This window comes from Primulina huaijiensis, unplaced genomic scaffold (genome assembly GCF_012295235.1).
Source record: "Primulina huaijiensis isolate GDHJ02 unplaced genomic scaffold, ASM1229523v2 scaffold11357, whole genome shotgun sequence".
In the NCBI taxonomy this organism is placed as follows: Eukaryota; Viridiplantae; Streptophyta; class Magnoliopsida; order Lamiales; family Gesneriaceae; genus Primulina; species Primulina huaijiensis.
In genome coordinates this window covers 142,414-157,034 of record NW_027342327.1, presented here as the reverse complement: position 1 = coordinate 157,034, position 14,621 = coordinate 142,414, and the positions used below count along the sequence as shown (strand labels likewise).

The window sequence follows — 14,621 nt, the reverse complement described above, 5'->3', positions numbered from 1 at the left end:
ATACGCAAATTATTCGTTATTAAGCAAATTGATACACATACTTTTATTAATTAATAGCTTAAATGGATCATCTTTGCCGAATCTCATTCAATTTTTTTTTTTAAATTATTTGATACCCCATGGATGAGCTTACTACCCCTGGACCAAGTGGAAGGCAGACCAATGACGGCCCTATGTATTTCCCTATAAATATTAGATTTGAATGCTTAATTATTCATTCGCTATATTATTTTTCGACAGTAAATGTATAAAACTAAATAAAATAATTATATTAAAACTTCTTTTATGTATTTTGTCAAGAAAATAGAGAATCTCAAAATGAGAAATGAGTTTCATTATGACAAACAAAACCAAATAATAGATCACAAAAACTCATATGAAACGATCTTACTGGTCAATTTTGTGAGATGAATATTCTATTTAGACCACTCATTAAAAAATATTACCTTTTATGATAAATATATTATTTTTTTTATTGTAAATATATACATTATTGATCTTTCTCGAGAATAAAAATCTGTGATATTGTCTCACAAGATACATATTAACACTATTAAAGAGTGTGAGTAGATTAAATAGATGAGCACTTTATAATCATGAGTACGATTTTTTCGATTAATAATTTATTAGACGAGTTTATCATATAAAATTTATAAGATATGGTTTACCTACACGGTTGCAAGCTACCAAGTCAAAATTCACCGGATTGATAACGGTTGCCAACTCTTACGATGATAAGAAAATTAATAATGAAAAAATTATAGTAAAGGATTCGATGTATCACATCAAGCAACGAAACGTGCGGCGCACTTACTGTAAGGGCTGAGATCACGTGCGTACACGCGCCGCCGTTGTGAACGGCCGAGGAATCCCTGAGTGGGAAAGTTCGAGTACCGTTTCAACGATGGAGACAAGCCTTTCTTTGCCGTACAGCGTGGGAAAATCCCGCAGGTAATAAAATCAACCACGAAAGGCAAACAGCCCTTTACACATTTGACATTTCCCATTTATATATTTGAATCTTCCGTGTATATCTCTAATTCTTCTTAATAGTCTCCAGTTTCGCATCTTCAGACAAAAAAATATTTCAACAAGTAGAATTCGGCAGCAATTAAAATTTTGAATAAATATGCCAGCTGACCCTTTGATCCATTCTTTTTCAAGTACGGAAAATTTTATTTTCTTCTTCTGACTTTTGAACTTTTGTATTATTTGAGCTGATGGAGATGAAGAACAGAGCTTTCTACTGTGCAATTTTTGCGTTGTTGAGTGGTTGTGTAGTGTTTGCAGGCGACATTATTCATCAAGATGATGTCGCTCCGGCGAGGCCTGGTTGTGATAACGACTTTGTTCTGGTAAAAATCCTTTGTTTTTTCTTATTCTTGAAGATATATATATTTTGCATTTCTTGGCATATTAGCTGGCTGTTTTGTGCGCTTTCTTGGTGTTTGACCGAGTCCTGGTCTTGGCACCGGTAGAACGGGGGTGTAGACTTGAGATTTCTTTTGTTCACCCATTTATAATCTTTCACATTTGTATCTTTTGAATAGTTACCCTTTATCGTTTTGGGTGTCATATCTTTTTGTCTCTCTGTAGTTATGGAAGTAAATACTTTGAATATTATGCCATCTTTTCGTTGTTTTTTGCTTTTGTCTTGTACTGTTTGCTTATTAATCAGGTCCCATGTAATAGTTGTCTGCTCAATTCGATAGTTTTCACATCGGTACATCGATGTGGTTCTATTTCGTGTCTTTTACACCTTATGTAACAAAACGAGGATGCAATTTTCAAAGGGACATAAATTTTGCTGTACAGTGGGTCATAGGTTCAGCAGCATTCTAAATTTCTATGATACCACATGTTTAATTGTTGTTTCTTCACTTTGTTGCATATAACGGAGCATTCTCTTGTTATGATGCTGAAGTTTTGACTGGAGAAATCTCCATATTTCATAACTTTTGCTCCATCCATTGGTCGAATATTTACAAACAACGTAATTGAGTTAAATTATTAATCTCTTCTTACGAATATTTACAAACAACGTAACTGAGTTAAATTATTAATCTCTTCTTACTTCCATTTATATTTGTAACCTGAATAGGTTAAAGTACCATTGTGGATTAATGGTAAAGAAGTGGCAGGGTTTGTGGGTGTAGGAGCCCGATTTGGCCCCACCTTGGAATCGAAAGAGAAGCGGGCAAACCTTACTCGAGTCGCTCTTGCGGATCCTCCTGATTGTTGTCGTGGACCTAAGAACAAGGTTTGTTCTTTGTAAATTGAAAGTTTATGAGTCATAATATGCATTTTCCTCATAATTCAGCCTTTTGCTATTGTGTAGATTACAGGTGAGGTAATATTGGCGCATCGGGGAAATTGCAGCTTTGTTACCAAAGCAGACAATGCAGAAGCTGCCGGAGCTTCAGCTTTACTTATAATAAATAATCGGACAGGTTTATTTTTTTTATCAGCCTCGTTGGTTGTGGTTTTCTAAATTGGAGTCTAGTAGCAGCCTCTCTGTAACTACAGCATATGTGATATTAAACTTCCATAGGCTCGATACAATTGTGTGAATTATATTTGACTATGTATGTATGTAGTTGTTTTGTTTTCTTGTGATTAGATTACTACATTTTCTTGTAGGAAACTTTTTAGAAGTCATGATTACTCTTCTCATCTTTGAACTTGATGTCCCAGTAAAACAACTATGTATGCTTCCAGCTGATACGCCCCTACATCAAAATTAATATGCTCCATTATGATCTGACTGCTAAATTCTCCAGAGCTCTTCAAGATGGTTTGTAAGGCAAACGAAACCAATGTAAATATTCGCATTCCAGTTGTCATACTCACATCGAATGCTGGTGCAACCTTGATACAGAGTATGAGGGATAACTCAAATGGTAATTAGGTTTTTCGTTTAGCAGTTTAAATTATTATCGTTTTAGGGTTTGTGCCTGTGAGGTATTTTCATAGCATTGCACTTCAAAGATTGCATTTGTCTTAGTTTCCATTCAGATGTACTCTCCAAAACGACCAGTGGTTGATGTTGCTGAGGTGTTCCTCTGGCTGATGGCTGTTGGTACAATATTATGTGCGTCTTATTGGTCTGCGTGGACTGCAAAACAAGCAGCTATTGAGCAGGAGAAGCTCTTGAAGGTAGTGCATTCTCATTTGAAGTTAGTACTCTTCTTCGTGGTAAAATATGGACGTGGCTGATTGTGTAAACATTCTCATGCAACTAACATTTTATACTGATCTGGCAGGATGGTTCTGATGAATACCTCAGCAATGAGGCACATAGTTCCAGTGGTGTCATGGACATCAACATTGCATCAGCAATTTTGTTTGTTGTGATTGCTTCCACGTTCTTAATCATGCTCTACAAGCTGATGTCCTATGTGTTCATTGAGATTCTGGTGGTTGTATTTTGCATTGGTGGCATGGAGGTATTATAATCTTTCGCAACATACTGGTTCTTTTCAGGGTTCATGTGTCAGTAGATAGGTATTTGCATTAATAGAGGATCATGATTTAAAGGTATGTGCATATTTTCAACGAAACTTGGGAAAAATGTTTAAAGTTCTGTAGAATGTAGGACATAATCAGACCATTCGAGTTCTTTAAAGGATTTACAAATTAATACAAAGGTTTTGGCAATTCAATATAGGATGTTTTCACCAAAACTTTTAATGCCGTATGATACAGTGAGGAAGCCTTAAGATGCTTTGTATGAGTTTTGATCATGATTAGTGGTTTGTTTCGAAGAAGTAATTATTGAATATATTCACTAGTGTCAGATAAATGAAGAGTGCATTCATTTGCATGCAAAAATATTTGCTGTTTTACTGAATACTGATTTCTTTGTCTTGTTGTGCTTACAGGGTTTGCAAACTTGTCTGGTGACTCTGTTATCATGGTATGTACTGTGTTTTCCTCAACTTATGCTTATTGCACTTCATGGGATTTGATTTGATGCTTTGGCTTTTGGAACACTGGACTTGCAACGATTCAATATAGTTTCAGATGGTTTGAACGTGCTGCCGGATCATATATAAAAGTACCTTTTCTGGGAGCCATATCTTATCTTACACTCGCTGTTTCTCCTTCGTGCATAGCATTTGCTGTTCTATGGGCAGTTTTCCGACGGATCTCCTTCGCTTGGATTGGTCAAGATATACTTGTACGAGTGCAGTTTCTTTTCTTTTTTGCTTTTTTGTTTACCTTCCATTTTCATCGCATTTTCCTATGGATACATAAGAAGCACGTGTTTCAGTTATGTTCCTGACTTGTTTTCCTCTGAAACAGGGCATTACCTTGATTATGACAGTTCTCCAAATAATACGAGTTCCAAATCTTAAGGTAATAACCAAGATTCGAATTCTTTTAGGGTGCGCTTGTATCGAGGGATTTGAAGCAGTCAATTTCAAATCCATTTGATTGCTTAAATAAATTTATTATGAGTGAATTTCAAATCCACCAATTTGTTAATTTATGTAGAAGTAATGGTAATTGTTATGGATTTGATGAGTACATTTCAAACACATTCTTCAAATCCCTCCAAATTAAATCTTTCTATCCAAGTGCAACCATAGATCAATTAAGTAGTTCACACTGCGGATAAACATAATGTGTTGTCGAACGTTTCCATGTCATATTCAGGTGGGTACGGTTCTACTGAGCTGTGCATTTTTGTATGATATTTTTTGGGTCTTCGTTTCCCAATGGTTGTTCCATAAGAGCATCATGATAGTGGTGAGCACGAATTTCGTTTGTTGAAACTTATAAAGCATACATGATTTTTTATGGGATAAAACTAAAGTTTGTTGCTGGGTCTCATAGGTAGCTCGTGGTGATGGAAGTGGAGAAGATGGTATCCCAATGTTACTAAAAATCCCTCGAATGTTTGATCCTTGGGGCGGATACAGTATCATTGGATTCGGAGATATTATCTTACCAGGACTAGTAATAGCATTTGCCTTGAGGTTTGAGCTCAATGGCTGTCAAGTCCTCCACATGATCGTTAGATTATTAGTGCTTCTTGTTCTACGACCCTTAGTTCCAATAGCTGAGCTCCAAGATGAATTCCTGTCTCCATCGTACTCTTTTAAGAAACAAAGTCTCAGTTACATACATATAACCCAATTCATGATAATAACTTTATGTCAACTTTATTTAAGCAAATCGTGGTTGTATTAAAGTTCGATATTCAGATCTGTGAATTCCTCATAGTGCTTCTTAACTACCAAGATTACACGGCTGAAATATTTCGATTAATTTTTGTAACCCCTTCTTGGGCCTTAAATATTCACATATCACCAAGTCTGTTAATTTTTCCTATGCATCCTTGCAGATATGATTGGCTGTCCAGGAAAAGTCTAAAAGATGGATACTTTCTGTGGGCGATGATTGCTTATGGTTTAGGTATGGTTATAATTATATTTATAGTTTATTTGAAACGAGAATTCCACTAATGACAAGGATTTGTATTCCAATACGTACTTTTCTGGCATAAGCAGCGCATGTCCTAATCCACTCTTTGTTTTCTACTCGATTCAAAGATATATCAAAATTGAATGGTGAGGAATTTTCGAATGTGAACACAGGTAGAATGGCCTAACCTGTATGACACCCTCGTGTCCTTTCTCTTTTATGGTTCGAAATTGAAACACGACAAACTTAGGGGGGTCGATTGAATCTATCCTGAAAAAATGATTGACTCTTTACTTTGGAGAACTTGAACGTTATACATATTGCTGAGGAAATACTCTTGCGTTGCTAATGTGTTTCATTTGATTCACACTAAATTTTGTTGGAAAATAATTGCTTGTAGCACTCATTTCTCAGAGCTTTACTTTCGACATTTCAATCTTATGATCTTAGGGCTTCTCATCACTTATGTGGCTTTAAACTTGATGGATGGACATGGACAACCGGCTTTGCTTTACATCGTCCCTTTCACACTAGGTAGGTAACAATGAAAATGATGGCAAACCTCATTACAAGGAAAACGAGTAGAGTACATGACACCTCTTCTGATAGATTTTTATCAAATCATCAGCTATAACTTCAAATATACCTTTGTAATGGTGTAGATTCACATCCATTTTCACATCCATTTTATGTGATGGTATCAGGCACATTCATAGCATTGGCCAAGAAGAGAGGCGATTTGAATCATCTTTGGAACCGAGGGGATCCGGAAAGAGTATGTCCACACGTTCAACTTCAACAAGATGACCGATGATTACTTCAAATTTAAATTCAATGCGGTTGATATAATGATCAACACAGTACCCCATGTTTATATTTTGTTACATGTGTTTCATCTCCTGTTTCATATATATGTAGATTATAGTGAAACATGTTAACGTGTATATGTATATGTACATATGTATGAAACAGTAGATGAAACATCAATTGGATCACAGGAAGTTTAGACAATGATTAGTATTTCTTGGTTCTAGTGGTAAAGGAAATTAATTTCTTTTGAACGACATCTTGAATTCGAGACTTGTAAACTGAGACATATACTGAGGGACGAGAAATTTCTCCAACTCGATTCGATACTGCATAAAAAATTTTGGCCTCTTTATTAAAAGATACGTGCTTAGTTATTTTCCCAAGTATGGGGACCGAATGAGATTGTGGGGTTTGATTGGTTCACACTTTTTTTTCGTTTTCTTGTTCTAAAACTGTAGCTTAAATTATTTTGGCGCACACGTTGTACACTGATCAACTCAATGATCACCACATATACTGAAGGAAAAGGTGAAGTACAGGTATGATTCCCTTATCTTTATGAGGTCAAGTAATATGATGCATTTGGAAAACCACTGTCAAAAATGATTTTGACATGGAAGGAGCTGAGAATAAACATTTCACAAAATTTAACTTTCAACGATTTATAATGACTGATCCTCGCTTTACCGAAAGGTCGAAGAAGTTTATCGCTCATTGAAACCTGAAAAAGCTTCTTGACGTTCAAGTTACACGATCTTTTGTTTGTATATACAATATAACACTCATTGGCACAAACTGAAAACATTACTTTTTTCTGTGAAGATGGACGAACTCAATTCAAAACAGCAAAATTTTAATCTCTCGGAATGAGGAAACTTGTCTCTGAACTTCAATCTGTATTCTTTGTAACGTGCTCCAGATCTGAGGAGTCCTGTGGGTATGCAGATCATGCATGACTTCTTCGGATATGGGGTTCGAGTTGGAGAACCATGGATCCTCCTTTATCCTGAAGTGCCCGGGCACCATAACAGACACAACTTGTACAAAAAAGTGACCAAAATATATTTTGGCCAGATTTTGCTTCGAAGTTAGAAGGTGTACCTGGATGATCATCGCGGGAACCGATCTAGGCCTGGAAAGGGGTAGGAAAAAAACCACTATAAGAAGCGAATTTTTGGTGCTCTGGCAGAGATTCGGACAGATTTAAGATGGTTATGGTGGGTTTAGTACAAATTGAGTTCCAGTTATAGCACTCTCCACGGGTGCACGCAGCTTCGTAGCAGATGCTTGAACAGGGAATCATTGTATATATATGTATATGCATATTTATATATACACACAGTATTTTGCCGCACACCAGATAAATATAGTTCATATTGGGAAATCAAGGTAGAACACAAAGGGCAGATTCAGGAAAAAAAAACAGTATCAGACTTACTGGTGAATCTTCTCAAGGAACCATTTCCATTAATCGCCAATGGTAACGGTATTCTCTCTTGACCCAGAGATAAAATTTGTTGCATTCTTTCTGGCCAATCCGAATTTAACCTTCTAGCAAAGTCTTCGACCTCCCTGATCAATGATGGTTATAATTCTTATATACATAACAAAAATGAAGTGTAGAATAAGTAGTAAAACAATTTTCTTCTAAATGGCAACAACTCTATGTTTGGTCAGTGCATAACTTCTTTTTACCGGGAAGGTAAGAATTGCATAGGAAGAAAAAAACTTGCGTAAGTGTTGCATAGGAAGCAAAAGATCCCCAAGAGCGACTATAGGAAGAAAAGAATTTAACCTTCTAGCAGAGTCGCTTTTTTCTTTCATAGCTATACTCAAGATATGGCAACCAATATACCAACTATGATTTACTTCCAAACTCCATCACAGAGATACGCTAACCAATCAACACGAGTATTGCATAGGAAGAAAAAAAACTATAGATAGCAGTGTTCAGCAGGACTCTGATGTAACTATTTGTTTTTAAAATATTTAAGATTTGAAAGCCAACACTTCTTTCATAACATTTGAAACGTGCTAAAAAAGTAATATATCTCACCTATCAATTTTTTCTTTTAATGCAGGGTCAATGTCATCATCTATATCACAATCATCAAACTCAATGTCAGGTGAAGATCTATCTTCTTCAATGTCCCGCAGTTTTGTTGCATTAAAATGGGTAGGCAGGGAATCGCTATGACTCATCGGATTTCTGCATGCAGAATTAAGCTCATGTGAATCCTGCAATATGAGAAACTGTCAATCTAAAAATGAAAGTGAATTCATCAGCATGCCTGCTGTGTGGTGCAAGNAAAAAAAAAAAAAAAAAAAAAAAAAAAAAAAAAAAAAAAAAGTAATTACTTCTATTACTAACTCTCATGAATTTTTTGATTTATACTAACTCTCATGAATCATAACGAAATAAAGAACCCATGATGATGCAGCTAATTCAAGAAAGTAAAATCGATGCAAACCGTGTCATTCACATCCGCAGCATTGCTAGTAAAAGAAGTGCTGCTTGAAGTCCTGGTGCAGTTTACAGAAGCAGATTTTTGAAGTTCTTTTCTCCTCCGATTCTTCTTTTTATGTTTGGAATTTCTAGAACCCTTACAATCTGCAAAGCATATATGTATAAGAGTCCCTTCAAAATGATAGAGTAGGGACAAAAAAGAGGGAAGTATGAAAAGAAAATGATGCATGGTCTGAAATGTAAACAACAGTTGCTTCTCACAGCTAAGGCATACAAAAGCAAAATAAAATCAACAAGACGCAGGGAACACAGACCAATACAAAGATAATTCATAAAAATTTGTAAACACAACAAATATAGACACAAGGAGTAACAAATCCACTAAATTAGCACCACAAAGTAAAACACAAAATAACACAGAAGAAATTGAAGATTAAAATCATGATAAATGAACTTCAATGATAGGCAAATTGGTTGAACGGGTACATGGTCAATTTGCCCTTAGAGTTCTCTTCAAACTGGATATTTAATGAATGATAAATCTATCGGGTAATACAACCCATTTCTAAATACTGACAAAAAGAACTGGGTAGCTTATAGAACATTGATGGAACATGGGTAGAGTTGCAATACAAACAACCACCTAGATTTTTTTATTACAGCGGTCAGCGCTAGCTCTGGCACTCTGGAACACAGGCAAACTGCTTGTGTTAATTGTGAATCATTTTTAATACATATATTTACATACAAAAGTTACCAAACTATACACATCCTACAAACCAAAATACAATTACTCTGGAAACAGTGATTAATTATATAAGACTTCAAAATCTTAATCAATAATACAGGGAGCCACATATAGCTTTTTTGTTCATATCTAGGACAACAGACATCAACCCAACTTATTCAGGAATTGTGAATTTAAAGGCATCAATTGATGCAGAAAGAAATAAAGCCGATGATAACTACCTTCACCGTCTCCATTAATGAATGACAATAGATCATCAACTGAACGCTCATCTGCATGCTCCTCTTCTACCTCGACATTCTACAGAAAAGATTCAAACCCATTTACTAAGTCACAGCTCGAATACTTCAAAGAAGCTTATTCTATTTGGATTTGGATAATCTCCATTCAAAAGCACACAAATTTTAAAAAAGCAATAAGTTAGCAACAATAATCCACAATGTAAGGTCGTTATCACCTTTAGTCTCTCCTCCCTTTCTTTTAATTCTTTTCTCTTTCTAGCATACAATCTATTCAATAGCCGAATCCTTGGATCATCCATGGTGTTTTTTATAGGCTCCAACTTCTCTTCCTAACCAATGCAACAAGTTTATATAAGACTGCGAACATGTACACATATATTCTCCCCCAGGAAGCAAACGGAAATTAAGATTGTAACTGCTTGAAATGAAAAGACACCTCAGTGAGATCGTCAGGAAGATGAAATATCTCGCGTATCTGTTCAGGAGTCTTCCCTTCAATCACCCGTGCAAGTGCTCGGCTGGTGAGGTCGACCAGAGGTTTTAATTGCAGGCTGTCAGCTGCAGATGTCAACTCGCACAGCCTTTTAGTATCCATTCGAACAAACTTCTCGTCAAAGGACTTCCTCTCCTGCATCAAAGAAGAAGAAGTCACGAATTTATTTCCCTGCGCCTGATGATACGAACACCTAAAAGACTTTCCTACGTAAATCAAGTAAAAATAAAAAAATTAGAAAGAGTGTAAGGTACTCAAACATGTGGTAACCTTGTTAGAGTGGCCTGGTACTTGATGAAAGTGGCAATAGTCAAGTATTAACCTCAGCATGCCAGGATTAACCCGTGAAGGAAGAGAAATGGGATAATTCTTAGAAGATCCCATGCCAGAGTGGATTTCATGACAAATGAATGGACAAAGCATGGCAACCTCTTGCTCCACTTGCTGTATCGAATCATCAGAAGTTCGAAGCCACACACAAGCCTTCAGCATCTGCTAGGGTGAACCAATAAGTAATCAAAATAAGCAAAAATTAGAAAGTAACAGGAGACAACATAATCATACTGTAACTAAGGTTTCGCAATAAAGTAACTTGACTAATCATTTCCTCCAATGAATGAGCAATGCAATGAAGGTAAAGACATTTTATATTACCATACATAAACACAAAAGAAAAGGCAAATCAAATAAATGTATTCAAAATGTGAGAAGAAAGAAACATCAGATGAGCGAAAAAAGAAATGTAAAACATACCTCGGGTTTGACAATTTCACTATCAGCCTCTGTCATTGAAATGAAAACAATTTAAAGCCAACAAAAATACTCACGGGTATATTCCTGCGTCAAAAGGAAGGGCATTAAACAACAGCCATTTATCCACCATTACTAGAGGAAAGATTGGCTGGCATTGGCATTCATCTAAAAACATAATCTCATGATATCCTTTACAAATAAACTAATGATAGAGAGCCAAAATAAAAGGATAAAAAAATTATCACATTATTGAGTAGCGAAACTTGTCATTCATCAATACAAAATTAATCTAATAGTTTTATACAGTCGAAAATATCCAACTCCTTGAAAAAGATACCAGTTTCTGATAAAAAGCTATTAGAAGATAAAGACAACTATTAAACAAATTTAGTAAAAGTACTCATTGTGAATAAAAAAATTCTTAATAAACGATGGGATGAAACAAATTTCCAGAGTGACATGAGCGTGCAGGTACACATACACAAAAATTCCATGTTCAGATGCAAAACCCAATCCCCATACACTTCTAGCAACCAATGCCTAGGTCTTCCACGTTATTGAGATCACCATAAATTACCAGGTACAAAACTGATAATACACTACTGTACCCAAAATATCTTACAGCCCAAGATCCAGGCAAACTCTGAAAATAGTAGCATTTCATCCGGTCAAGTGTTCTACCTGAGATTTCGGGAGCTTGAGTTGAATTTAAAGAGTGGGCTCCTCAAATCACATGTAATCATTTTTTCATTAATAAGAGTTTTTCAAATGCTTTGGTGTCGATGATTTCTAATTATATTTAAAAAAATAAATTCTACATATTATAACTATAAATTATATAACTTGAAAATCTGGAATGCATTTGGATATTAGTTTCTACGTAAATATATATGTTTCATTTGTATTATTTTAGCATTCATTTAATTGATGAAATTAGATTAATTGATAGCAGAAGTAACCAATTAGTGCATCATGCCTTGAACAACAAAGTTATACATTTTTAAAGCAGCTATTATTTCCTAATCAAATACAAACGAAAAGTCTAAATATGTGAAAAATAATTATTTGTTGGGAGCATAATCTAGAACTCAACATAGACACGTTGAAATTTGCAAACAAGAAGATTCCTTTGGGAATTCTTAATAAAAAATTTAAAAATTAAAAGTAAAATATAATTATTAAATTCAATCACCTCAATCACAGTTTACTGTGAGATCAAAATCAAATTAAAGGAGACTATGAACGATGAATTTTCTTTGTATAGTTTGACGATGAAATTGAAGGAGACAATGAACAATGAAATCCTTTTATCTTTAAAATTGTTGAGCTTAGCGGGATAAATAATTCTTTTGGTTTTTCATTGACACTAACTGAATGAAATATCATTACCAACTATATAGTTTTTTTGAGATCCCCGGTCTGAGGCGGCCGTCTTTTTAGTCTCACCTCAGTTACTTGTTACAGACCTATGGTCAACCTCAACAACAATACCAGTCTTCCATACTGACACATCCAAGCAGGCTTGAATCAATAACAATATGGCTTCACTAATAAGAAATTAGAAATTAAAGAATTAAATCCCAAATTCCAACTAATCACACAAAGTCAACCAGTCTATAAAGCTAAAGAATCCCTCAAAAGCCCATGGAAGAACCCTCTAAATGAGGCAAACGAAAATGCAAACCCCTAAAGCAGTATTATATTGTTTTTCCTTTTGCTGACATGAGCCATATAACAAATCTTGAGACCAACTATGTCAATCCCACTACTTTCAAAACATCAACGAATCATAGATTTCAAACCCTAATAAATAAAACAAAAGATGAGGCGAACAAAGAAAGAAAAAGAGGAAGCCAACAAATCTTACTCTGCAATCAGATTCAAGCCATCATTACCAACTACGACATTAAGAAAAGCCCCCATCCCCAGTTATTACTCGACATCCCACCTCCCTCAAAAAAACTTCGAATTCATCAACAAACCCAACAAAATAAGTTTGAAAAGAAGGATGAATCAATCTACCCAAACCAAGACCCCTCATTTATAGTAATAAAGGTCAAAATGAGTCTGCTATCAATTAAATCCAGACAAATCTCACACCCAAACAAGCAGAAAATCCAAACAATACTTTGAAATTTATAAAAAAAAACAGAAATATAGTACACCCATGTACCTGATGAAAGAAAATTACGCTGGACGTGTGGAATAACGGCTGTTCTGCAAAAAAAATTCCAGAAAAATGCAAATAAGGATTGAAAGGTGGCCGATTAAAATCGACTAAAACAGTAAACTTTCTAGGTTTTCATGGTGAAATATACATTGTTCAGTTTATCTGTGTAAATGGGTTAGATGAGGATTTCAAGATTTATCTATCTACCTACCGACTCTGATTCTTCCTCTTGGAGATGTGAGGGGAGGGGAGCATCGTCGCGGCCTACGCCTTTAGAGGTCGCATTTGCTTCACGCGACTTCAGACTAACAAAATGTAATTCCAACAGTTTACGCAGGCTATAGTTTTTGTTCGTTTTTCAAATATTTTGAAATTAGGTGTTTTGTGCTCTCGAGTTTGGATAATAACATTTCAAGTGTCGATTGTGTTGGTACTTTATGAGGTGCAAACTGACAAAGGCTTAAGGTTGTGGCAGTTACTTTGCAACAATATCTGATATTACAACAGTACGTAAAATCGATGTTATAATTTTATTCAGTGTCTTTAAGACGATTTTTGTCTCACACGATGTTGATGGTATATGACAAAATACAACGATTTTCGTTTTGTAATATGAGCACTTCAAATTACAAAATCGGGTGACTTTGTAAAAATATTTTTAAAACTTTCTCGTATGAAAAACGAAAAAAATAAATGCAATATGAACTTGATGAAAATATCAATATTTTTTAGTTTATGATTGTCTAACATCATTCTATTATGATATAGAGTATATATAATGTTTCAATAGTTGGAGGGACCTTTCTGCGAATAATTGTGTCGATGTGATGAGATTCGATCTGATTCGTCGTATTCATCTCATATGATATAGGTCACATCCATTGGATCGCGTATCATTTCAAGATATTGAATCGGGTGTGTCCATCTCCAAGTCAATGATCTAGATCGCACCCATATTGGATTATCACATTTATTCAAGGCATCCCTCGATCAGAGACATTATATCAGATCTAGAGGTCTAGATTGCACTCTTATGATGGAGCACAACTATTGCATGTACCCGATCGCCAAGCAATGATCATGATCATCAATCATCACACCATTTCAATATCACGTGTCCAATTGCATCCAACGGCTCTCAACCGCCTCCACGTTCTAGTGGCGCCCAATCACATGCCCACGTGTACAATGACTTGAACCATGTGCCACATCATCAAACTCATTTTCCGTATAATTAAAATATCTTCATTGCTCCTCGCGAGGACGTATACGTGCGAAGTGAGCCATCGATGCACCTTTTACGTTCGTATGGAGGCATAGGCTCGGTTCGTGTCTTGCACCTCACTCACTTTTGGTTGACTTAGCTTGGTATGGCTTGACTTGAACTAACCATAACATAACACATAAAATGATATATTAGGAAGACGTGGAAGTCATAAAAGGGGCATTTCTCAGTAAAACCTTAACGGGCTTTGTTGCCAACATTAAATAATTAATTTCTCATTTAC

At 35.5% G+C, this 14,621-nt stretch overlaps 2 protein-coding genes across 10 annotated transcripts; one reads left to right on the top strand and one right to left on the bottom strand.

Annotated features, from left to right (window-relative positions):
* Positions 1-745: 745 nt before the first annotated feature.
* LOC140965583 (signal peptide peptidase-like 4) lies at positions 746-6,597 on the top strand. Of its 3 annotated transcripts, XM_073425679.1 has the most exons (15): positions 746-951; positions 1,218-1,355; positions 2,102-2,260; positions 2,339-2,450; positions 2,781-2,900; positions 3,005-3,156; positions 3,264-3,446; positions 3,882-3,916; positions 4,018-4,180; positions 4,306-4,359; positions 4,660-4,752; positions 4,840-4,982; positions 5,351-5,421; positions 5,881-5,964; positions 6,135-6,597. In XM_073425679.1, exons 2-15 carry the CDS (start codon positions 1,221-1,223, stop codon positions 6,242-6,244), a joined length of 1,614 nt encoding a protein of 537 aa, XP_073281780.1. In that variant the 5' UTR covers positions 746-951; positions 1,218-1,220; the 3' UTR covers positions 6,245-6,597. The 3 variants fall into 3 exon arrangements, with proteins under 3 accessions (XP_073281780.1, XP_073281779.1, XP_073281781.1); XM_073425678.1 differs by having other exon boundaries at positions 746-1,355; XM_073425680.1 differs by lacking the exons at positions 746-951; positions 1,218-1,355; positions 2,102-2,260 and having other exon boundaries at positions 2,695-2,900.
* A 331-nt stretch (positions 6,598-6,928) lies between these two features.
* On the bottom strand, positions 6,929-13,471 carry LOC140965585 (SKP1-like protein 21). 7 transcript variants are annotated; one of them, XM_073425681.1, is made up of 11 exons: positions 13,325-13,471; positions 13,117-13,160; positions 10,944-11,027; positions 10,461-10,685; positions 10,134-10,325; positions 9,913-10,026; positions 9,677-9,755; positions 8,712-8,851; positions 8,297-8,478; positions 7,679-7,812; positions 6,929-7,372 (listed from the first exon to the last, which is right to left on the bottom strand). In XM_073425681.1, the coding sequence occupies exons 3-11, from the start codon at positions 10,977-10,979 to the stop codon at positions 7,350-7,352; spliced, it is 1,125 nt and encodes a 374-aa protein (XP_073281782.1). In that variant the 5' UTR covers positions 10,980-11,027; positions 13,117-13,160; positions 13,325-13,471; the 3' UTR covers positions 6,929-7,349. The 7 variants fall into 7 exon arrangements, with proteins under 7 accessions (XP_073281782.1, XP_073281786.1, XP_073281783.1 ...); XM_073425685.1 differs by having other exon boundaries at positions 10,461-10,682; positions 13,325-13,470; XM_073425682.1 differs by having other exon boundaries at positions 13,321-13,465.
* Positions 13,472-14,621: the final 1,150 nt, after the last annotated feature.

Bases quoted from the DNA above. Each gene is read 5' to 3' on its own strand.
- LOC140965585 (XM_073425681.1), bottom strand. From the start codon at position 10,979: ATGACAGAGGCTGATAGTGAAATTGTCAAACCCGAG. The intron at 10,326-10,460 runs GTTACCACATGT...TCTTTGATGCAG, and splicing joins TACCAGGCCACTCTAACAAG to GAGAGGAAGTCCTTTGACGA. The intron at 7,813-8,296 runs GTGAGATATATT...ATCATTGATCAG, and splicing joins TTAAAAGAAAAAATTGATAG to GGAGGTCGAAGACTTTGCTA.
- LOC140965583 (XM_073425679.1), top strand. From the start codon at position 1,221: ATGGAGATGAAGAACAGAGCTTTCTACTGTGCAATTTTTGCGTTGTTG. The intron at 2,451-2,780 runs GTTTATTTTTTT...TAAATTCTCCAG, and splicing joins TATAATAAATAATCGGACAG to AGCTCTTCAAGATGGTTTGT. The intron at 4,360-4,659 runs GTAATAACCAAG...TGTCATATTCAG, and splicing joins TACGAGTTCCAAATCTTAAG to GTGGGTACGGTTCTACTGAG.